The sequence below is a fragment of the Cavia porcellus genome, unplaced genomic scaffold (assembly GCF_034190915.1).
Source record: "Cavia porcellus strain 051 isolate PalLab524CR breed Dunkin Hartley unplaced genomic scaffold, mCavPor4.1 scaffold_31, whole genome shotgun sequence".
Classification (NCBI taxonomy): domain Eukaryota; kingdom Metazoa; phylum Chordata; class Mammalia; order Rodentia; family Caviidae; genus Cavia; species Cavia porcellus.
The window spans coordinates 12,301,538-12,326,960 of NW_026947514.1; the positions used below are offsets into that span (position 1 = coordinate 12,301,538).

The 25,423-nt window shown below is 39.1% G+C and overlaps 2 protein-coding genes and 1 pseudogene across 2 annotated transcripts in view; 2 read left to right on the top strand and 1 right to left on the bottom strand.

The window, feature by feature from the left end:
- The window catches only part of Catsperb (cation channel sperm associated auxiliary subunit beta), a 189,140-nt gene extending 169,439 nt beyond the window's left edge, over nucleotides 1–19,701 (top strand). Inside the window, exons 19-26 of the mRNA XM_063240997.1 lie at nucleotides 5,225–5,364; nucleotides 7,508–7,705; nucleotides 10,146–10,256; nucleotides 13,832–13,942; nucleotides 16,246–16,381; nucleotides 18,022–18,122; nucleotides 18,862–18,936; nucleotides 19,215–19,701. Of these exons, the coding sequence (XP_063097067.1) occupies nucleotides 5,225–5,364; nucleotides 7,508–7,705; nucleotides 10,146–10,256; nucleotides 13,832–13,942; nucleotides 16,246–16,381; nucleotides 18,022–18,122; nucleotides 18,862–18,936; nucleotides 19,215–19,403 (1,061 nt within the window). The 3' untranslated portion in view covers nucleotides 19,404–19,701. The remainder of the gene's footprint in view (nucleotides 1–5,224; nucleotides 5,365–7,507; nucleotides 7,706–10,145; nucleotides 10,257–13,831; nucleotides 13,943–16,245; nucleotides 16,382–18,021; nucleotides 18,123–18,861; nucleotides 18,937–19,214) is intronic.
- Nucleotides 1–25,423, bottom strand: part of LOC106028218 (TPR and ankyrin repeat-containing protein 1-like) — an 85,943-nt gene that overhangs the window by 15,710 nt on the left and 44,810 nt on the right. The window lies entirely within an intron of this gene.
- Nucleotides 904–2,041, top strand: LOC111757575 (arginine/serine-rich coiled-coil protein 2-like; annotated as a pseudogene).

The window sequence follows — 25,423 nt, forward strand, 5'->3', positions numbered from 1 at the left end:
CCTCCAAAATTTCTACTTAAGTTTGCTTATAGGTAAGTAGACACACTATTTACTCAAATGCTGTTTGGTTCACATAGCTTAACAGTGAACTAATTTAAATCAGTTGGTAAGAGTAAAGATATCATTAAAATTGGTGACTTTCCATCCAGGTTGTTTGCCAATCAGGATAATATCAAAAATTGGTAAAAAAAAAAATGGCTTTACATTCCTAAAATTCATCTAGAACCGAAGAGACCTAGAATAGCAAAGGCAATATTGGTCAACAAAGGCAAGGCAGGAGGCATTATTATTCCTGAGTTGAAATTATACTACAAAGTTATTATAAGTCAGGGTGGTATTGGAAAAAAAAAAAAACAGACCTGAGGAGTGTTAAGGTGAGCCTTGAATTTTTGACTGTCTTGTCTCAGCCTCCAGGGTGTAGCTGGGATTATGAGCATGTACCACCAAGCCTGGTGAGAGGCTTTTGTTTGAGACTTAAACTCTTCTTGCCCTGGACCCAACAGACAATATCAATAATCAAAATAGAAAATTTTCCTCATCTCTTCCCCAGGTGCATGTTCCTTTCAGTGCACAGAACTGTCTCTTCGCTGACCCTAGTCAGTGATTTGAGATGGAAAGTTCTCTGAAAACTTTTAAGTCAAGAAAGGCGATGTCTGTAAGGGACAGTATGTGAGAAGAGAGCAGCAGTTTTGTTCATATGCGCAGAGAAGGGAACTTGTATGATTTCAGCTAGCAATACAAAATGAGATAGACTAGCCCAAGAAGACATCCCCAGATAGATTTTTTTAAGTAGTCAGATATACTTGTTTCTCCTAAAACCTCAAAACATCATTCTTCAAGGTCATGAGAGAGAAAATAAAAGTCAGATAATGAAGAAAGCACAGGAGCCAGAGCAAAAAATGAAGAGGCCTATGACACCGAGCTCCCATTAAACTGAGATCCCGAGTCTCCTTACGCCTGACAACTGCTCAGGATTTATCCCATCTCTTGCTATTGCACAGAGACTGAATAAACACAATAAGCCTACCTTTTGTTTTGTTTTGTTTTTTAAACTTTCTGTTGTTTGTTTTTTTGACACAGGGTCTCACTTTGTAGAGCAGGCTGGCTTTGAACTCACTGTGTAACACAGGGTGGCCTCCAGTTTAAAGTGATTCTCAGCCTCCTGGGTGTTAGATTATAGGTATGCACCACCACACCCAGCTAAACCTTGATAAATCAAGACGGCATTAATCCAAAAATAAATCCTCTAAAGAAACACAAGTCTGAGAAACAGAATGATAAAGAACATTCTCCTTATAAAGGAAAAGAGGGACTAAACTCTACTGAAAATGGTGAGGGCAGACACAATGCAAAGAAAGCCAAGAGAGAAGTCACTCAAGATCTAGATGCTATGAAAAGTGCCATCACAGTAGAAGCTGGGAGCAGAAGAGGTCTGATCCAGGAGTAGGACAAAAGAAATCGGGATCCAGAGGAGAGAGATGATGAAGTCACAACTCAGAGCCAGGGACAGAAAACAGCCTTAGATCTCCTTCCCACTCAAGATCAAGACACAGGACAGGAATCAGGAGTCAGACAGGAAGTAGAAGCCAGGACAGAAAAAGAACTAAAAGGCTAGAGTATTTGGCTGAAATTTAAGCCAGACCTCTAGCCTTTCTTTCAGAGGCAGACACAGCGGTGGATGCGCAAGAAGTTTTAGTAGGAAATAGGAAAAGGCAAAGAAATCACAAGAGCATCAAGAAAAAGAAATGGTTGAAAAACATGAAGAAATAGTTGCAGCAGTTGCAACCTCTGCAGATTCTGTTCTTGATACCTGGCCAGCACCAGGAATACAGTGACCCCTCAGACACTTAAAAATGGCAACCTTGGAAGCCAAAGCACTTGCACAGAGTGGAATAGCTGTGCCCAACTACTATGCTCCAGCAGCTGTGAGCCCAATGATATTGTCTAAAAAAGAAGTACAAAGCTTTGACAAGGCAAGAAAGAAGGACTTCTCATATAAGAGAAGCCATGAGCTATTTAATGTATGAGCTTGTATGTCTCATAGATAATAAGAAATAAGGAGATAGATCATTCTCAAATGGGAAAGGGATCAAGAGATGGAGGAGGTAGGGGGGAAAGAGGCGACAGGGGAATTGAAAAAAGGGAATTAATTGATACACGTTATGTACATATACCAGCTCCACAGAAGAACTATAAGCATGTACTACAAACAGGTAAAGGAAATGAAAGAAAGGAAGAAAGAAGGAAAGAAAGAAAGAAAGAAAGAAAGAAAGAAAGAGAAAAGTAGGGGAGAGGAGAGAAGGGGAGGGGGAAGGAGGAGAGGAGGAAAGGAAAGGAAAGGGAAAGGGAAAAGGAAAGAGAAAGGAAAGGAAAGGAAAGATAAGATGAGAGAGGAAGGAAGGAAACAGATAAATCCCAGTCTGCTGAAATATGGGAGAAATTACATTTTGAAAACAAGGACCAAAATGTCAAATGTAGGAAAGTAATGGTATTAAGAGTGAAGGTGAAGCTGGATGTGTCTCAATCGATGAAGAAAGTTACAGGATGTTTGGCTTGTACCTAGATGTCTCCCCAAAGCTTGACGCACTCATAGGTGGGCCTTTTGGAAGTGAGTGGATCTAGAGTGTGTGCATGTGGATGAGGGAGGTGTGAATATGGATGAAGGATATGATAATTGGATTAGTCCACTGATGGATTTAGCATTGTTATGGATGTGGAAAATGGGAAGACCCTAGATGAGGGTCTACACTAATAGGCTTGTAGTCTTGATGGGATACAAAAGGAAGAATGAAAGCAGGCTTGCTACTTGTTTCTGCCACTTCTGCTGTGGACTGTCTCTCTTCTGTAATTACGCTTTGTTATGCCACCCTGCCTTGAAGCCAGTTGACTATGGATTTAAACCTCTACAAATTGTAGGCTACAATAAACCTTTCCTTTTTTAACTTAAGGATTTCAGGTAGTTTCTCCCAGCAAAAAGAAAAGTAGCCAAGATATAAGACATTGAAGCAATGGGAAGAAGTTTTTAGAAATCTAGTTGCTCAATATGAAGTGGCAAGATCACAAACCCACATACAAATAAGGATGAGTTTGAACTTTGCATCTTTAATGTGAGGAATGAATGCAGTGTGAGAAAGAGCACACTTTTAAAGTTTGAGACTTTATAGAATTCTTGTTCAGATGTTGGGTTCTTGTTCACAAAAGAGCACGTGTTCTAGCTTGCATGGGTTGTGCTGACTTTAATTTATTGAAAAATAAAATACTCTGTAAATATCAGATCACTAATACTGGTGTTAGTGTTGTAAAATCCACTCCTATTAAACTTGACATGAGTATAGAAGAACAGTACATTTTAGTTAATGAATTCTACTTTTCAAATATATTAAAGTGAGATAAAAATCTCAAACATGGATCTTTTTTGTGTCCACTGTCTTATATACTTTTGTATTTAACCTTCTAATTATTTTCATCTCTTGAAACATGAGAAAATGTTATGTAGATGTTCTTTAGATCATCTGGCCATTTGGCACATAATTCAGTACAAATAAGCTGTGTGGTAATATAAGTGTTTTTCTAAAAAAAAATTTTTAAAGAGTCATCCATGCTAAGATTCCATGTCATAAACCAAAATTAATGTACTAGCTGATCTTCCCAGGTAGGGGATATAGCTCAGTGACACAAGAACCTGCCTTGCAAGCACCAGGTCCTGAGGTCAATTCTCGGGACCCAAAAAACACAGTCTGATCAGCACAGAAATCAGAAGTATGAGAGGTAGCTAAATTTCCCTGAGTGGTCCAGTCAGTTCAGTTGCTTCTTTCTGAAGAATAACCTGATGCCACTCAAAGTAGAGTCCCAGATCAGTCGTTTTAATGTCATATGGACATTTATTAGACATTCAGAATCCCAGGCCCATTCCTAACCTGCTAAATCTGTGTTTTAACAAAATCCCCACTCAGAGGTTAGGGAAGCACTGACCTAATCATGTTGGTTAAGGAAAACAGCTTCAGATGAGGCCAGAGGCAAATGATTTTTTACTTCTCCACTTTGGTTTACTGATTAATAAAGATGGCAGACTATATGGTATTTCAGATCTTCCTTAATAAAAGTTCACAGCATGGCAGGGCTGAAAACAGGTAGTCTGTTGGTAGGCAGACAATGACCTGATGACACCCTGGATTTGGACTGAATTGCCTACGAATTTTCTCTTGGCAACAACTGACTGGCAGCCTCTTAAATTGAGTATGTATTCTCTAGGCTTTCTATTAAGCTAACCAACTAAATGTAACCATAACTCAGCACGATGGATTCACATCTTAATGAATACAAAGCCAATAAGCACATGCCAGAAAGAAAAGAGTAGAGAAGTTTATTACTTGCTACAAGGCAGGAGCACACGTGGGATAGCTCCCAACACAGCACCTCCCCGGACAAAGAAAGCAGGGGCTTTTATTGGGGAAGCTTATACATATTCATATTCATAAAGAAGATGCTTTCTTCAAAGTTATATATCACCTGTCCACAAAAGCATGCTGGGCAAGAATGCTGCTGGGGAGAGAACTTAGTATTAAAATGAGCAGGGTTTACTGTAGATTAGCTAAAAAGAGTGAGTCATCATGACATGGCAATTTTTCTGGCCCCTTGTTTCTTGGAGGACCCTACCTGAAACCAAAAAACAGTAACTCTGAAGGAACATTAATGTTCACTTAACGTGTTGTGGCAAAACCAGAACCAGGAAAGGAACAACACCCGGCAAGGTTTGGAGGCAGTGAACAGCTTTTTTTACACCAGTGGACCTGACAGGGATCACTCCCAAAGAAGTCAGGCCCAAGGCTCAGAGAGGGAAGCTTTTACAGGGTTGAAGTGGAAGCACAAAGAGGTAGCGGTTCCCCTTTTGCCACCACAAGCACGGGTGATTGTTCCTAGCACTACTTACTTAGCAGTCAACGGAATCAGTTTTATTCGGATGACCTTGATGTACTTTTGAGAATCCGGCTGAGGAATGAAACGTGGAGGAGAGCAATATTTCTCTGAGAAAATACTGGTGAGGTTAAGTTTTCCTGAGAAGTAGTAAAGAAGCCACTACATAATTTGCTAACTACATATATTTGCAGCCATGACATCATCTTTAGAATAGATTTTGCAGGTGTTCTAAAATCCCGATGAGCCAGTCATGGTTAAATTGTGTTTATACTTGTGTAATATATAACTACTGGTGTTATTTCCATAGGTCTCAAAACACTTCAAGTCCCAACACTGAAAGTATTAGTTGGAAACCCAAAGTTGTTGGAAATTAAAGTTGAAGGCTCTTTTGATGATGCTGATAGTTATCTAATGAAGATTTCTGTGTCTAGCAAAACTTTTCATCAAGTAAGATTTTCCTTAGCTACAAATATTCTATTAACTATAAAAAATGTAGCATATAAGCTAAGAAAAAAATAAAAATTACACTTAACCCTACCTATCAAAGATGACTAAGCCCTTTTAGCACATTGAGTATTTAGAAAGGCAGCATACAGGATCAAAACAGAGGTAACAAGCGTGACGTCTGGAGATGACTACCTGAGTTAGGTACGTCTCACTCTAGTACAGTCTTGTGACTTTGGAAAGGTGACCAAGTTTGTCCATCTGTATAATGGAGGTTGTAGTAATTTTACATACTTTATAGAGTCTTTAAAGAATTAAATGTAAATAATACAAGTAAGACATCTAAAGCAATGTCTGGACTGCAGGAGTAGCTCAGTGCTAGAGCTCTTGCCCAGCATACATGAAGCCCTGGGTTTGATCCTCAGCAATGTAAAAAGAAAATATTCCAGAATCTAAAAAGTGCTTGGGGTACTGGGGATTTAGTTCAGCGGCATAAGTGCCTGCTTGGCAAGTGCAAGGTCGTGAATTCAATCCCTGTTTCCACAAAAATTAAAAAAAAGAGGGGGTGGGGGCTTGGTAACTATTAACTTACAATACTTTGGTTTTTTCCTTCAAACTAGGAAAACATTACACATACACTTTTAGAAAGTTGCTCACTAAATACAGTATATGTTTTAATTCCTTAAATCAAGAAATATTTTTCTACATATCTTAAAACTTTTTTTTTTTTGAGACAGGATCTCACTATGTAACCCAAACTGGTTTTGAACTCATTGTGATCCTTCTGCCTCAGCCTTCCAAATGCTGGGATTACAGGAGTGTACCACTATACCTGGCCTAAAACTCTTTTACCATGAAAACTTTCAGGTATAGACAAAAATAGAGCTTTCAACATACCAACCACCCAAATTAAACAATAGTTAAGATTGTGCTACTCTTTTGCATTTTATTTAACATTTTTCTATTCTAATATACTTTAAAATGAATAGCCAGCAACATCATTTCATTCCTACATATTTCAATAAACATCTGTAAAAAAAACACTTTTATTAACTCTCATATGACCACAATATTGCATCATCCCTAAATTTTTAAAATAGTGTTTGAAAACCCTGTTTACAACCATATTTTCCCAATTTTGGAAAAAGATATTTTTTTATAGTTGGTTTTTTTACGCCAGATACAAACAAGATTCACACAATATGTAATTGTTTTATCTAAGTTTTAATCAAGAGCCCCTACAACTCATTCTCTTCCCCGGGTTGAAACTGAGACACTTGTATTATAAGATGTCTATCTTTGGATTTTTCGTTTGTGTCTTCGTATCTTACTTATCCTGTGCCTTTAGCCCCACATTTTCTTTCATAGTAGATTCTTACTTGAATTCATGTTCAATGTGTTTGACCAGAGCACATAAAAATGCACCTTTTGTATGGTTACATCATATGGAAGCAGAGGAAAGAAACTATACGCCACAGTCTATGACATTCACTAAATTACAAGTATTACAACATTTTTAAAGTTCCAAAACTACTTTAAAATGTCAAACAAAATGTATTCATTTTCAGTGAGTGCTTAATATTATTTAAGGATCAAATATATTTGCTGTGCATAAATTCCTACCAAAAACTTATTTATTTATCCATGATTGCTAAGTAAATAATTTTTTAAATGTAGACCTATAAAAGTTACTTTATTCATATCATCAAAACAAATATCAGGTGCTCATTAGTGAATTAGTAAATCATATATGTGAAGCAGCTGTAGATTTCTTAATCTTTGTTCATTTCCAAATGATTCTCAAAGACAGTTAATTGTAATATTTCTTCCTGTTATGATTTATCCCAAACAGATTTTTGTGGTCAAATTTATCATTCTGTTTCTCTTTAAGACAGGATCTAGGATTTGCCCAGATTGGGGTCAAATTCATGATCCTTCTGATTGCACCTCCCAGAATGCTGAGTTTATAGGCATTCACCACTATTCCTAGACCATTTTACCTTAATTTCCTCGTTAGAGGTCCTAGCTCCAAATGCACTTTCTGAAGTCCTGGGTACCTCATATAAGTACATAAGATTTTTGTGTGGATACAGCTCAATCTGTGACGGTTAGTTTAAGTAACACTGACTTATTTGGAAATATCCAGGGTTCCACTTCACTAGCATTGATCATCTGGGGAGCGTCCACTGAGTGCTTTGTGACAACGCTGGTGCCAACTTTGAAAAGCAGCTGCAGCTACCTTACCTCCATGCATCATGTTCCCAGCCAGCACATCCCAAAGGAAGACTGGATTAGTGGAGTTCACAAAGACAGCCAGGGTTTTAATCTGATCCAAACTTTGCCGGTAAGAATTTAAGTGCACATGTTGGTGTGAGAATGCCAGTGACGTAGTCCTTTTGTATACTCAGATGAGCAGTCAGTTTTAGCATTTCTTTGCTAAGAGGCACAAATACTTCACAGTCATATTTGAATCTTCATTTCATTTTGAGACTATGATGATATTTATTTCTACGTGTGAAAACTTTCTAAAATAATTACTTTTCTTAGTAACTTGGTTTGGCATAGTTTGTGCCATTTTATACTTTTAATGATCTTGGACTTTTGTAATATACACTACCCTTAGATTGACCTGCCCTAAGGTAATGTATGTGGCTGGTCCCATTTCAGTATATCACTTTTAACTTTTGCCTTGTCAGATCTATAACTTTATTAAATAAAAATTAATTTGCTACTTATAATTTCTTTATGATATAAGGCAAATAAAAATTTAAGAATTATTTAGCTCAATGTGGCTAACAGGCCACATCCATTCCAGATCAGGTTCCATCATTACATCTTGTTTTTACCCTCCTGTCTAGATCTTAATGATGACAGGTTGTATCCTGTCTCCCAGTCAGCCTACCATGCTCTAATCTCCTACCTCATTACTAGGTAACTTTTGACATTTCTTCAGTTATACCAATTAAAGTGAACTCCTGTTTCTTGAACACAAGTTCTTATCTTTTTTTTTCATGGAGCTAAAGCAGCAGAGTTACTGTGAGTTCAGGTTCAGCCTGGGCTACACAAGCAAGTTCAAGGCCAGCCTGCACTAGTTAGTGAGACTGTCTCAAAATAAATAAGTAAATAAATAAATAAATAAATAGTTGACTGACATATTTGATAACTTGACAACCTGTGAAATTGGTGTACTGTATTCAATTTTCAGATCAAGGTCCAAGTTTTTCAAAGTATAGAGTCAAAACAAATTCAGGAGAACCTGGGCCAGGGATTTAGCTCAGTGGTTTAAGTGCTTGCCTGGCAAGCATGAGTCATGAGTTCAATTCCCGGTACCAAAAAGAAAAAAAAATTCAGGAGACCCCATCTTCTTAAATGCTGATACTTTCTGAAAAGATGTTCAATGACCTTTCAGATAATTAAAATCCACAGATAGTTCCAGAGAACTAAAGCAGATCCTCTTTCCTCAGCCTCCTGAATGCTGGAATTACAAGCATATGCCTCTGTTCCTGGTCTGATTCCTTAAATGTTGAGACAGTGGCAAACATTCAAAATATCAACCAAATACAAAAGGAATGAAACTTACAACAGGAACTAGACTTTACAAAGTTGACAAAGTGGCATAGAGAATTCTTAAAATCATGTACAATGCTCATGGCAACCGGGTCCCTGCAGTTAAACCAGTTAACAGTAAAGGCAGAGAAAAGAAAAAAAGGAATGTTTTCCAAAATAATTTGCATGACTGTAATTCAGCACTCAGTGGGCTAATAAGGCAGGAGGACTGCGGTATGTTTGAGGATAGTCTGGGCTACGTGAGGGAGTTCAAAACCAGCCTGCAGTACATAGTAAGACCGTGACTCCAAACAAAAAAAGAAACCAAAAAAAAAAAAAATGCAAAGCCCTAAGAATTAATCTGTATATCCAGGTTTGGTGGCGCATCTCTATAATCCTAGTATTCTGAAACATCAAAGTCGGGAGATTAAAAATTCAAGCCTGGCATGGTGAACCTAGCAGCTTAGTGAGACCCTGTCTTGAAAAAAAATTTTTAAAGGATGGAATGTAGCTCAGTGCAAAGAACCTCCATGCTATCCTCAGTACTTCAGTAATAATGATGATAGTGATGGTGACGCTATGCATATATAGTAATTAAGGGAAACCATTAGGACGTTAGGCTTTTGGTAGTTTTTATAAAATAACTCTACCTGCTAAGAGAATAGGAGAGCCAGACTTTTGATACATATCTATATCGCAGCACTCAGGCTGAGGGAGAAGGACCGCGAGTCCTTCTTGAGCGACTTAGCACTCAGTGAGGCACTGGTTCGAAATTTTAAAAGGAAGTATTAAAAGGGCTGGGGGTTGAAACAAATCTTTTATAAATGGGGAGGAAAAGATGGGCTGAAGGGAGGGAATGGGGAAAAAAGAGAAGTTATGTCGTGTGCAAATACAAAATGTCTATAATGAATATGATCATTATATATCCACCAATAAAATCTGTTTTTAAAAAATTATTTAGCTTGTCTCTTTTATAAAATGCTCAGCGATTACATAGACTTTATAGCAACTATTTTAGGATTTAAAAGTAGTTTTCACTTATTTACAAGCTCCAAGAAATGTTATCACTGGTTGAGGTTGTCAGAATTCCAGAAAATAAAAAATAGGAGTGTTGGGAAATTTACCTTAATACCTGTAGCTAAAAGTGAAATATTTGCATCAAATATTTTCCTATAAAGTCAAGATATTTTCAGACTTAGTAATAATGAATGCATATTTTCCGTGTGTAATTGTTTCAGGTAAACTACCGGCCTCCGTCTATTATGGGAATTGCTATTCCACTGACAGATAATTTTTATCATGCAGACCCTAGCAAGCCCATACCAAGAAATCTATTCAGCAAGTCGAAGGTAAATAATTGTTCTATAAATAAACTAGTATGGTATTTATTTGTGTTCAAGAAATAGTAAAGTTACAGATAGATGTAGCTGTATGGATTAAATGAGAAGGTGGGGCTATTATTATGATCATTATTAGTATTACCACTACAGCAATCCCTTCTGTTCCCCTGCTTTAGCCACCCTTCGTTAGCTGCTACTCTTGATACCACTGTTTGCTTGCTTGCTTGCTTGCTTTTTTAGTCCTGGAGACTGGACTCAAGCCTTCCCACTGAGAGCCACACCCCCAGTCATTTTATTAAGGGTTTTGTTAAGTTGCCCAGGCTGGGTTTGAATTTGTAATCCTCCTGCCTCAGCCTCCCACAGCACTGAGATTATAGGCATGTACCACCACTCCTGGCTTTGGATAGCATTTTCAAACAAGACATAGAGAATCCTTAAAAATTGTTGAACAAACTAACAATACATATTGCTAAACTGTAGTTAGTCAGCCTTCTATTACTGTGGCAAAATACTTGAGACAAAAAAAAAAAAAAACAACATGAGACAGTCAACTTTTCTCTGGACATAATGGGTATGAACCCACAGCCTCATGCTGAGCTACCTCCCAGCAACCCTTTCCTCTTACCCCTTCCTTTTAAATTTTTGAGACAGGATCTTACTAATTTGTTAAATTGCCCAGAATAGCCTTGAATTTGCAATCCGCCTTCCTCAGCCTCCAGGAGTGTTAAAAGTACACACATGCACCACCACACCCAGCTGAGACAATCAATTTATAAGAAGGAAAATTTTTTTTTGCCTCTTGTTTCCAAAGTTTCAGCCTGTGGTCACCTGTGACAAGGCAGAACATCATGGTGGGGAATGAATGATGGACCAAAACTGCTCCCTCCATGAAAGCTAGAAAGCAAAGATGGAGGGTAGAGGCCGGCTCTCAGAGTCTTCCTCAGTGGCGTGTGCTGAGTGACCTAACTTCCTTCCATCAGGCCCCACCTCCTAAGGATTCTGCTTCTCCAGGAGTACCACAACATGCTGACCGCGCCTTCAACACATGTGTTTTGTTTTGTGGTACTGGGGATTCAACCCAGGACCCCACACATGCTAGGGTGCTGCTCTATCACTGAATTCCCCAGTCCTTTTTATTTTTTATTTTGAAACGGGATCTTGCTAAGTTGCCCAGGCTGGCCTCAAACTCCTGGTCCTCCTGCTGCAGCCTCCTCAGTGGCTAGAATCTCAGGCATGCGCATGGTCTCTAACAACACATAGCCTCTGGGAGTCAATTTATAAACCATAGGGTGGGAGCATAGCTCAGTAATAGAGCACTTACCTAGCACATGTGAGGTCATGGATGCAATTTGCAGCACCTCCAAAAACAAATGCACAAACCGTAATATACACATTACATCCAAGATCAACACACTTCCTGCTGAATCTTGGATTTAAGGATAAAGAGCTCAACAGCAAGAAATGAGTTCGTCTTTCATTCCATTTTCTCCCAGAGACAAAACCTGTTTTGTCACAAAAACCACCTCCACTCTGAAACAAGATTGACTGTATATACACGTAATTCTTTTTCTTTTATAATAAAGTATGCAATTTATTAAGAATTTAACATGCAAATTCTTAGTTTTCTATATTTTCACCCCAAGAGTTCCTTGCTAGTTAAATAGGAAATGTATCTAATTTTTACCTCACTAAAAGAGTTTTTTTCCCCCACGTACCTTTTATGCATTTGAGAAATGTTAATTTCAGCATTATTAGTGTTATCAGGCATTGATCTTACCTTCTTTGAGGAACAGCAATGAACACAGTAAGACAGGTCTATCTCTATGGACTTTTCTCTACTAGGAGAGAATAGGTATGAAACATAGTTATTCAAATAAAATAGTTTCATCTAGTGCAATGTTTCTGAGCAGCATGGTGCTAGGTAACCTGAACCAGAATTTGGTGGAAATGTTTTCTAGTGCAACTTTTCCAAACTCACCTCATAGCTATACAGAATCAGAAAATATAGGGTGAGTACTGAAGTCTGTTATTTAAAAAAAAAAATCTTTTCGGTTGATCCTATTTCCTCTAAAAAGTGATAAACCCTATAGAGCTAGACACAAGGCTAACAGTATGACTGTGTATCAGGGATACTTGATGGAACACAGAGGGTCAGGAAAAATCCAGGAAGAAATGTGTTTGCATCCAGACTGAAAGGTGAATTGGAGTTGAGCAACAAAGGAGGACAGAGTGACAGCATGGAATGAGAAAAGAGCAAACGAAGACATTCCAGGCTGACGCCAGGCCAGGGAGTGCACATCTATAATGCTAGCACTCTAGGAGGCTGAGACAGGAGGATCAAAAGTTTGGGCCCAGCCTGGACAACTAAGCAATTTAGTGAGATCCTGTCACAAAGTTTAAAAGTTTAAAAGGGTCCGGGGAAATAATTCAGTGTAAAAGCCCTTGGATCACTACCCCATACCTAAATAAATAGTTTTGTGATTAAAAAAAAAAATCCTACAGGCCGAGCAAATCTTAATGCACAAAAAGTAGAGATGGTTAGACATTCTTCAGTGTCTTGGAAAAACTGAATGAAGAACAGTCAGTCTGGAACAGAGAGAGAGACAGAGAGCAGGACCTAATCTATAGGTCTCCTAGGCCAACAAGGGGATTTTGAATTTTACCCCAAAAGAAATCAAAAGCCATAAACATAATTTTTGAAAGTATGATTGGACTGGTGCTGGGGTGTAGTTCAGTGGAAGAGCTGTGCCTAGCATGCGTGATGTCCTGTTCTCAATCTCTAGCACCTCAAAATATCAAACATCCACACTCTTTCCTAAACAAACGCCAGGAAACATTGCTAAGCATATTTTCAAATAAAATGTATTGTGCATGTAATAAATACAGATGATCAATGATGGGTGGATGGATAGGTAGAGAGTCCTATTAAGAGGCAGAACATTGAGGGAATTCTGAAGAAGTGAGCAAGCAGAATCAGACACACAGACAGAGAAATACAGCTAAAAGAACTCACAAGTGGTAGCTCCTTTGCACCTTCATTTGGTACTTTTGAAGAGAGGCAGAGAGCCTGATGGTCCTACCACGCTGCGTTCAGAATGAAACAGGGTTTACAGTCCCACACAACTGTACAAAGGTCACCTAGCAAATTACCATGCAAGGAAATCATTTAAACTCAGAAACTGCCAGGTGTAGTGGTTGTGTTGCTTGTAATCCTAGCACTCAGTAGGCTGAGGCAGGAGGATCACTATAGAATTCAAGGCCAGTGTGGGCTACAAAGTGAGTTCAAGGCCATCCTGAACTGCATAGTGAAACCCTGTCTCAAAAAGAAAAAGAAAACTCAGAAATTTTGTACTTTTATTTTAATCACTTTCTACAGTGCTAGAAATCAAATTCAAGACCTTATCCGTGCTAGGCAACTGCTCTACCACTGAGCTACACTCCAGCTACTTTATTATTATGGATTTCCCTCCTTTTAACACTTCAGGAATTTTATTTATTCAGGAAAAAAGTCAGTTGAGCATTTACTCATTTCGCAGAAATTTTGCAACGTAAAAAGCAAGTTAATCTGCTGCTTCTGTTTGCAGGAGACTGGTAGATACAAACAGTGTGCTAATGTCTCCACTCGAGAAGGGTGTAATTGCACAGATGAGCAGAAATTCTCATATGCTGTTGCTTTCTCAGACTGCAAAGAAAAAGTAAGATTTTTTAAATTATCTGAACTCAGAGGATTTTCATATTAATACAAGTTGAAAATGTGCCTTTTGGCTAAACATGTAAAATTAGGCACAGGACTAATGTCTGACATAGGAGTAAGCATAACCAGAGCTAAAAGGACCTGGATTCTAATGTACCTACATGAACTCATTCAACTTATCTGCAGAATATAAGAAAAATACCTGCACTGCCTTGTACGTTGCACAGGATCCTTGGAAAGATAGATATCAGGGACCTGACCAACAGCCCCGATTGCCTGCAGTACAGCAAGAGGATAAAATAAAAAGCAGTGACAAACTTAGTAACACACGATGAGTGGCTGGCAAGTCAATGTCTCCAGCTGGGCCAAAACAGTGACCCTCTGAGACAGCCACTATTTACTGGGTGTACCGTGATGGTCAGGGCTAGCGAGAGATTCAAAGTTAGTGGAAAACTCAGAGGTTTGTGACTTAGCAGGCAAGTGTAATCTTGGGATGACTCAAGAGGGAAGAGATGATCTTATGCTAAGAAGGCTCTTGCCCTGGAGTATTTTTCAGATTTAGTGGTTTTAGTTTTAGTCTTAGTGAGGGAGAGAGGATAGCCCACCCCTAAAGAGTCAGTGGGAAGTCTCAAATGGGTGGGAACGATCATCCCAAACCTCCATTTTATCCCTTAGGGAAGTGTGCAAAATCAGCTATTGTAAATTTGTGGTCTCCAACAGATACACACATAGCCAGGTATCCTGGCATACACCTGTAATCCCAGCACTTGGGAGGCTGAGACAAGAGGATCACTATGAGTTCAAGGCCAGCATGGGCTATACAGTGAGTTTAAACCCAATCTGAACTACATAGTGAAACTCTGTCTCAAAAAATCAAAAAAGAAAAATGAAAGAGAGAGAGAAAAGAAGAGAGAGAAATACATAACAATACACCTATACAAAAGCAATTTGTAACTGTAAAATACCATGGTGAATGCTGAGTGTCTAATGCGTATCAAGTTCTTGTAATACAGTGACACGAGTCATTGTAAACCAGGAGGTCAGCTGGACGTCGTGGCCACACCTGTGATCTCAGCACTAAGGAGGCTGAGGCAGGAGGGTCACCTAGGTTAGAGTGAGTCCAGGCCAGCTGAAACTACATAGTCTCAAAAAAAGAAAACAAATTAGACATAAGGAATTCAATCTGGTGACAGTATAATAACAAAAGACAGTATAATATATGTTGCTTAAAATATATATATGTTGTATAAGAAAATGTATTAAATAATAGTTTATTTTATTAGTATTAATGTATCTGAAGAGCATAAAATTAATGTTGGTGTTTGCATGAACAGAATCACATGTGCAGTTGCTATAATTTTCAGGTGAGTATATTTCAAAAACCTTATAAGACACTACACAGCAAGTCTAGGAGTATTTCACTTCTGAATGCCCCCCTCTCATCCAGAATATCTAGCTGTCTTCTCCTTTTTTCTCCACCTTCAAAAGACACTATATAGAGAATCTATATATATTATACGGACATAACTGTATGTGGTTATATAAGATATATAGATAGACTACATCTATTTATGACTACATACATATAGAGCCTTGTATTAAGTGGTTTTTTTAGGTATAATAGAAGGTTGGGCATACACTCAGCAGTTAGTAAGTCACGGTTTTTAGTATATACCTCCTTGCTGCGTTAAAATAGTATTTCTTTGCCACCATCTACTCAGTGCTGCTTTAAGTGTTCTCCATGATTTATTCCATTAATTTGAGTCACAGAGAAACCAGGCAACTTTCTAAATGATATGTGAACAGGCACTGAAGCCAGGCGTGGTGGTGCATGCCTGCAATCCCAGCTTTTGGGAGGCTGAAGCAGAAGGATCAAGGAGAGTTTGAGCTTGCTCAGAGCCAGCCTGAACCACATCGTAAGACTGAAAAAAAAAAAAGCATTAAGCATTACAGCTGAATTTGAACACTGAATCCAGAGCCTGCAAGATAGTGGTTGGCAGGGAATGAGGTACAATTCAAGCAGAGCATCATGGGATATGGTTTAGCAAAAACAAAAATGATGTATAAACGACATGAGGGTGAAAAGACCAAACAAAAACTAAAAACTTCATTACCACAGTGTTTGTAATAAGGCCTTGGAATTCACACGGATTTTGCTGCAAGTACACCTTTTCATGACTCAAATGCAGAAAGCCTCAAAATCCTTTTTCATTTAGAATAGCTGAGTTACAAAGAACGTGTCTTAATTCTTGACCAGGAAGTGACATTACCCTTGAATAATCACTGTTGGAATTTTTATTTTAGGTTCCTCGTTTCAAGTTTCCGGTTACACAATATCCGATTTCTTTGGAAATTTTCAGTGACAATAAATTTGTTCCAGTGAAATTTCCGTATTTGGTTACTGTGACTGAAGTGAATAACAGGAAAAACTGGCAGCTAAGTAGGCTTTGCTGTCTTTTATAATTATTTGATCTTACAAGTAATACTCTTAGCACTTGTTTACAAGGATCAATGATTTACATAGCCTGTTTACACTAGCCGTAGCAGAGGTGGTTTGGAAGAAGGTTTCAATTCCTTGCCATGTTGCTGTTTACTTCTGTTGTCTACCCTTTAAATCGTCATCACTTGCAGTGTACTGGATTCTGCAACATGAAGTATTTCAACAACTTGAACTGCAAAAATATGGAAGCCATTTTGTAGATTAATAATGGACTGAATTTGTGCTAAATGTGGATGTAGGGTCTCAGGTTGTTGTTTTACCAGGAATTAAGCACCAGGGCCTCTTTATCAGTGAGCTACATTTCCAGCCCTTTTATATGTTTATTTTTAGACAAATTCTGGGGATTTAGCTCACAAGAGAGAAAGGGAGGATGGGAGAAAAAAAGAGAGATAAATTGCCTAAATTAGCCTTGAATTAATGATCCTCCTGCCTCAGCCTCCTGTATAACTGGGATTACAGGTGTGCACCACCAGGCCCAGCTTCTCATTTATTCAGTGTGGCACAGGAGGTTTTAAAAGGTGTTGCCAGATAATCTGGAGGATCTGACTTCTAATATTTTTAATCTTATTTTAAGATTCTACTTCTAATTATATGAATAACATTTCTAAGAAATTTTATGGTAAAATAATTAAAAAGATACAGAAATATATTTAAATAAGAAAAAGGAAATATACTTATATTCAGTTTTATCTTGAATGTACAACTTTTTGTTGCATGTTTTTTGTTTGTGTGAATATTATGTATGAGGAAACAGAACTAACTAGATAGAAATAACTGAATAGAAATTTTATCAGTCACTGATATATTACTAATTACACAGACATTTTGAATAGAATAAGTCTTATTCTGCCCAGTATATACGTGATTTTGAAATTTAAACACTCAGTGAAGTAAAACTACCAAATAATTTGGCTAAAATCACCATTTTCTGTGATGTGTTGCAGGCTACTCTTAACCAGATTAGCAGTACTAACTGTTAAATATTATAACATCTTACAAACTGATTGTTAAACCATTGGTAGTTTGAAATTAGCCATGGTAAGAATATTTACACTCTGGAAATTGGCTAATGCTCTAAGTGGAACTTATTTTTCTCCTTTAGATCCCATATACATTTATACCATTGGAATCTGAAATTTCTAACCCTGTACTTCCCAGAAAAAAATGGCATGAAAGCCAAGAATCCTTGATCCTTTCCATTGAAAAAGACTTAAGCAATCCTATTGTGAAACTTTTCTTCTACTTTGTTAAAAATCACTTACTCACCACCAAGGAGGTTGTAAGATGATCCACTGCCAAAAGCACAGTCCGTTAGGTCAGGACTGGTGGTGAGCAAAGGGCTGAAGGAAAAGTTCAGCCCGAAGAAAAGTGGTCAAAAGCCCTGACCTTCTCGAGGACGTCATGGAAGGATGTGAGATACTGGGCCTTATTTCCCTTAAAGATGTCTTCTAAAAGAGCACAATAGCTTAGTCATGTTGTAGAGTACAATATTTCATATGTAATATGATATATGTAGCAAGCTCTATGAAAAATGAGAAAGTGACTTATGTGTGCTTCAAATACATTTTATGTCTTTTTAGAACACAGTATACCAGAAAATATGAAAAAAATAAAGGCTTACTTAGAACCAATTCTTCAGAGTTCAGTGTATAATCCCTCAGGCCTCAACTTAAGTATAAAGGTAAGTTGGTAGAAATTTTTGTTGTGCTAGGTTTAGGTAAAACATATATGTCTAAACTACGATGTTATTTGTGTAGTACAGGTATCCATGAGTAGGGAAATAGCAACTTTAAGGTGAATGGGAAGAGTTGGTGGTATAGTTCCATGGTGAGATGTGTGCTTAGTATGCATAAGACGCTGGCTCAATCCCAACACCAAAAATTAAGTAAAAATGAAGTATTTACTTTTCCTCCATTTCCCTTGATGTTTTACTTCTAAAGGACATTAAATTAAATTTAACATCAACTTACTATCTTTCAAACTGTTGAACAAGATGGAGAATAAAGAGTATCTTTGTAACTTAGGGGAAAGAAACAAACTCAGTATTCTTCATGGGGATATACATGAAATACGTCTTCTAGTACCAGTTATCCATAAAAAACATATCAAGTTGATATAATTCAGGTAGTTATATAAACCATTAAAATTCGGGGACAAACTAGGTGTAGTGGCTCATGCCTAGAATCCCAGTACTCAGGCGCTGAGGCACAAGGATCCTTGCAAGTTCAAGACCAACGTGGGCTACAAAGTGAGCTCAAGACCAGCCTGAACTGCACAGCAAGACCCTGTCTCAAAAAGTCGAAAAAAGTGGGCAGTGGATAGATCAAAACTACAAATATAGAATTAGCCCAAAATATTCATCAAGTCTAGGAAATATAAATGTTAATGTTGCTAATGACCAGGTGTGTTTTTTCCTACAGGGCTCTGAACTTTTTCATTTCAGAGTGTCCATCATTCCAGGGGTCACTTTCTGTAACCTGGTTGAAGAATTTCAGGTAGAGTGAATGTATAAGGTATCAGAGCGGGCAGTGAATGAAAACATAGCACAAGTGCCAATCCAGGAGGCACAGAGGGGAAAAATGAGCAGAATTTGTGGCATGGGCAAGGTCAGGGAAAAGACATTCTGGAAAACGATTGCGTGGCTGCTTGAGAGATGCTAACTGTCTGCGTTACTCTCAGCAGAAGTTTGCTTGGTTTGTGGGAATCATAAAATACCCAGAGTTTTTCATTACCAGTCCCAGAAAGCTGAAAGACTTTGCTGTTTCTGTTGCAGATTTACGTTGACGAAGTTCCACTGCCATTCCCAGGACATTCACTTATCGCTGTTGCAGCAGCCTTTGTGCTAGGGGGATTAATTTTTTCAGCATTTATGCTCCAGCTGCACAACATCCACCCATGGAAGGCACTGCAGAGATGGATTAGAAGAAAAAAATCAGCCGTGTCAAATACCCCTGTCATGTAGCTGGCTTACAGATGAAAGTCTGGCAAGTGAACAAATGAGAACCCAAAATTCTCTTTATTTTCTAGTCTTATTAAATAAAGCATCAAATGATATATTCAAATGTTGAATATAAACTACATAAGTTACTAAAGAATTACCAGCATGACTCAATCTTTGGTCAATTTTTTGCCGTTCCATTTTCTCACTTGGAATACATAGAAAATTTCTTTCAGTTCATCTAAAAAAGAGTTTCCTTGAGGTTTTTTGAAAAACAAAGTGATAACCAACTCTATGTGAAATGGGTTTTCTAAATTTTTTCTCTTACTGGCTGGAGCCCCGTATGTTGAAGTGCTAGAGGGGAAGAACAAGCTGGGCTCACGCGGAGGCTGTGAGCCAGGTCAGTGCAGCGAGGCTTCACTGGAGATGAAGGAGAAAGAATGGACTGCTGGTGAGAGAGAGTCCTTATGTGACTGTGAGGCCAAGCTCAGAGACATTTTCTTACTGTAAAGCCTCCTCTTACCGAGGAAAGTACTGTAAACTGATCACTGCTGTGAAGAGATCTTAGGCCCCGAGATTTGAGGCACCTCTTGGCTAGGCAAGTTTAAGCAGATCTCAAATACCCCAAAGGGGACGAAGGGAGATCTCCCCAAGAGGAGTTTTAAGCTGTCTTTGTACTATGGGCAAGGCTCAGAGAAAAGACATTTTGGAGAAGAGGAGCTTTAAGCTGTCTTTGTGCTATGTAAGTGCTAAGTGTCTTTAGTAAAAGTATGTTGTTTGGGGGAATAATTAATTGAGTCATTGCTATAGATACAAAGCATATACCTGGGAGAGGTTTCTGCAAGGAGTTGAAAAATGGGTTGAAAGTATTGCACAAGACAAAGATTAAACCCAAGCCAGCAAAAAAATAAATAAATAAAACCAAAAGAGCATTCAAACGAATAATCAAAATCAAACCTGTATCAAAACCCAACATATATACAGAACACAGAGATCTGGAGCTGGAAGCCTAATGAGTCTCCACTCTCCAGTCGAGGAGGGAGCTAAGAGGCTTAAAAGCCTCCATTTGGCAGGCATGGTGCTGCATGCCTATAATCCCGGCACGCTGGTGGGTGAGCTTGGAGGATCAGACGTTGTGCTTGCCTGAGCAACGTAACAATTTAGCCAGACCCTGTCTCAAGGCAAAAAAATAAAAATACAGCCTAGTGCAAAGGCCTAGACTCAATCCCCCATACCGCCAGAAGAAAAAAAGAGGGGAAAAAAAAGACTCAAAACCTGAGCAAAGATGGGTGGGAACCAAGCTCCCAGATCCATTGCTCCCTGCCCTTCTCTGCACCCCTTACCACTCAGACTAATTTTGCTGCTGCCATCCGATGGTTAGATGGCGCTATCTCCCCTTAATTGTGTGGGGTTTTATCATCCTCTTTGCTAACAATCTTACTCATTTTGGGCAATCATTTTTTTCCACATTTTGTAGAACCAGCCTACTACTAGACATATATCATCTCTTGGGAGTCTGCTCAGGACCCTAATCAATAAATTTATCTCATTTCTGTTGTCTAATTTTTTGTTCTAATCCCCATGATTACATTCTCTCAGAGTCTAATTCTGTCACTACTATCCTGGCTTCAGCCAGTACTACTGATGTAGTCTTTGCAAAGCACATACCTGACAAAGAATTCACATCCAGAATATATTTTTAAAAACACTCAAAAATCAATAGTCTGAGATTTGGCTTCAGGTCCCTGCAAGGATACTGGATTCCTCCTGTGCAGGGGATCACCGGGCTGGAAAATTGTTGTGAACCTCACAGGCAGGGTTAACAAGTGTAGAGTGATCGGCCCCATGTGTGATGTGCAGCTGAAAGACCTAGAAAAATGGCAGAAAAATCTGCTCCCGTCCTGTCACTTTGATTTCATTATACAAACAAACTCAGCTGGCATCATGGACCATGAAGAAGCAGGACAAAAACACACAGGAAGGAAATTCTTTAGGGATGTAAAACATACAAATAAAGTGTCTTGGTGGATTCTGGTGTCAAAAAAAACCCTCAAAACTCAGTTCTCATAATATGGGGCTGAGGATATAGCTCAGCAGCACAGCACTGTCTGGCAAGCACAAAGTCCTAAGTTCAATTCCCAGCACCAAAAAGAAAATGACTCAGTGTTTAAAATGGCACATGATGTGAATGCTTCAATAAGAAGGTAAAGCACAGTGCAATAGTATGGATCTCAAATGCTCCCCAACACACACACACACACACACACACACACACACACACACACGTATGTCCATGTTTTAAAGGCTTGATTCCCAGGGTGATAATAATGGGAGATGATGGAACCTTTGAGAGATGGTGTCTAATAGGAGGTTCTTCATCATTAAGGCCATGGCTTTGCAGGAGATTTCATAACTTTGGTCCCTTCCTCTCCACTTCCTGCCATGAATTGAACCATTGGTCTACTGTGCCTTGTTATGGTTTATACCTAAAACATCCCCCCAGGACTTCAAGGAAGATGACAGAGTGGTGAGCAGTGGCAAATGAGCTTCTCTGAGATTTGGAGTCCAAACACTGGAAAATGACAACATAGGAAAGAGGAGAAGGAGGGAGTGGGTCCTTGGGACCCAGCAAGGTTCTGAGCCAAGAACTGGATCCCATGCGGGGAGCGAAGAATGGAACCTCAATGCAGAAGAGGGAAATGGCAAGCAGGGCTTTCTCCCTGAGTCCCAGCTCGTGGTGTAGAGGGTGTAGCTTGAACCAGCAGAGGCAATTTTACTCCTGGTGACTCCAGAAGCCTCTACAGAGTACACACCTGTGGAATGGGGCAGTGGATGCTGCAGACTACAGTGACTGGTGAGTAATTCCAGTCCAGTTCAGACATCCCCAGGAGGGGGCAATTGGCTGGTTGCCATTTTGGAAATGGGCCAGCTGAGCTCAGGATTCAGAGCAGCAGTGAGTTGACTCCATCTCAGGGCTCCCAGGGACAGGGTGAGCACAGCTGTGGGAGACACCTAGGATCAGGGAGCCAAGTTCAAGTGGCCAGGAGGCATCTGGAATGCTATGAGTTAAACCACTAGGGTCCCAGCATCACAGCCAGAAACCAGAAGCAGCCTGACCTTCAGTAGAAATGAAAGCACTAGCTTGCTGGGTTTGGCTGTCACCCCGCCATAATTCTACTGCAGGATTAGCACTACAGATCAACCATAATTCTACTGCTAGATTGGAACTCTGCTAGTACCCTTTGTCTTCCAGGGACAGCAGGGACACACCCAGAAGTGGACATTTTTGTTTTCTTTTACTTGATTGTTTGCTCTTGTTTTTAGATGACTGTGAACATTGTTCCTAGTTTTTTGTGGCTGTTTTGTTTTGTTCTTGTTTCTTTCTCTTTTCTTTCCCTACTGTCTTCTTCACCAGTTTCTCAAAGTGTATATAATCTTCCATTATCCTTCAGCCTTGCTTCTAATTTCTTTCTCTTCTATTTTTCTGTTTTCTCCCCAGCCCTTGTTAAATTTCTTTCCTCAAGTGTAAAATTACCATATATCTCGGTTACTTTTTTACTCGTTGCTGAGACAAAATACCTGAAGCCCAAAGTTGGGAAAGGAAAGGTTTATTTCTTACAGTTTTTGGAGGTTTCAGTCCATACTCAGTTGGTTCCAAGGCAAGTTGGCATAGCAGGGCTGCAGTTCATGGTGGCTGCAAATGGCAAGGCAGAAACCAACGCAAAAACCGGCAAGAGAGCAAGACAAACCTTCTTCCTACCATTACATTACATCCTGGCTCCACCCCTAGGCCAGTGTAGCACTCACATCCCCAATCCAAGCACTAGACAATGAACCAATCACAAGTGCATAATGCAAATGCATGAGGCCTGGGGGCCACCAACAAAAACCATGACACCATATTAAGGAGGAATTTACTGTATACAATTTTATGATTTGTTTTAGATTTTGTTGTACAACTACAAATCTTGTTCATATGTTTAAAAGGAACAAATATTTCCCACTATTCAGGGCCAGGGACATAGCTCAACAGCACGGCACCTGCCTGGCAAGCATGAGGTTGTAAGTTCAATCCCCGGTACCAAAAATAGAATATTTACTACTGTTTGTCATTTCTAGGTGTTATTTCCATGCTTGATGCCATTGTTATTACTAATGATACTACTTTAACCGAAGTGACATAGTTGTTCTAATCAATTGTTCTTCCTCATATGCCAAGTGATCACTTGAGAGTCACAAACAATACTACAGGCCAGTACCAAAGAACAAGGAACTAAGCCAAAGAGGCAACAACCTTTCATTCCAATACATTGAAAAGATAGGATCTTGCAACAAACTCAAAAGCCAATCATCAGCTACACCTAGAAGACATCTCTGAAAACTAATAATTTCCTAAGAGTTCTCAATACTAGCAATAAAGCTACCTACCATATGCAATTTTATAAGCATCAACCCAAAAACTAAACTAATATATATATAATGAGAAGACTCAGCAACAAGATGCAACCCCCAACTTCCAGCTCACCAAAGGCAAGCCCGGGGGAGTGAAATGGAATAGTTCAGTAGCCACCCACCTTAGCTCTTCAAATGATAACAGCAAAATTAACAAGGCAGATAAATGAGGCTCTAGAAGAAATTAAATTAGAAGTAATTTCTCAGATAATTAAAGAGACAATGACCATAATGAAGGACATAGTGAATCTAGAGTAGATACAGATCTTTTAAAAATAGAGAAGCTTAGGAAAACGATGGAAACCACAAATGCCAAGCATAGGAAAGAAATGGAGTCCATGAAACAGATTCAAACAAATATCCAGGAGATTAAAAATTCTACTGAAAATGTACTCACCAAAATGAACCAATGTGAGGACAGAATATCAGATTTAGAAGGCGGGATTGCATTTAGCCATCATAAAAGAAAGATTTCCTTAAAATAACAAAAGACCATGAGAAATCAGTCCAACAGCTGCTAGGTGATGCAAAAAAAGAATAATCTAAGATTGATCAGAGTCCATGAAAAAGCAGGAGATAAGGCAAACAACATAAAAAATCTTGACAGAAGTCATGGCAGAAAACTTCACAACCACAGAAAAAGAATTTCACATAACTGTTAAGTGAAGCACGTAGAATTCTAATTAGCCATGTTCTAAAAAATCTTCACCAAGGCATATAATAGTCAAGATTCCAGAAATTCAACATCATTAAAGAACATTAAAAGAACAAGAAATCAACAAGAAACAAGCCCTTGTCCCTGTGAACCAGCATCATGCATGGGCTGCCATCATGGTGGGACATTCAGACCCCATCCTTTTCCTGTGAGTCAGCACCATTTTCAGAGTGTGGGGGAAGAGAACAAGAAATCAACAAGAAGCCCTCCCCACTGCGCGTGCACGCAAACCAGTGCCATGCACAGGCAACCACTATGAGGGAACAGCCAGACCTCAGCCCCTTCTGGAATGTGGATGCACGAACAAAAGCTCCCCGCTTGCCATAGGCAACTTGACGAACCAGAGAAACAGGCTGCAATGATAGCTGTTGAGGTGAAATATAACTTGATGCTTGTGGTGTTTGGTGTTTCACTGACTTTGCAGGTCTAGGGCTGGTGGTCTGATTATCTATTCATAGAATAACAGTATGCAGTGTGGCATCTCTGGAGGATCTCCTTCTGAAGGTGGTAGTGATTGTTAGCTCCCTATTATCTCGTGTTGAAGTCCTGTATCATTTTCATTGTTTATTGAGTTGGGTTTTACTCTCTTTTGTTTTGTTTGATTTTGTTATATCCAATGGCATGGGCAGCTATTTCAAAGATGGCAAGATATATTATGGTAGCCATTTTTTTTATCTTTTTGTTTGAGATGGAGTCTTCGCTATGTAGTTCAGGCTGGCCTTGAACTCACTTTGTAGCCCAGGCTGGTCTCGAACTTGCAACGATTCTCCCACCTCAGCCTCACAAGTGTTGGGATTACAGGTGTGAGCCACCACGCCCAGCATGGTAGCCATTTTGGATACACTATGGTAGCCATTTGGATTTGAAGTCCTTTATT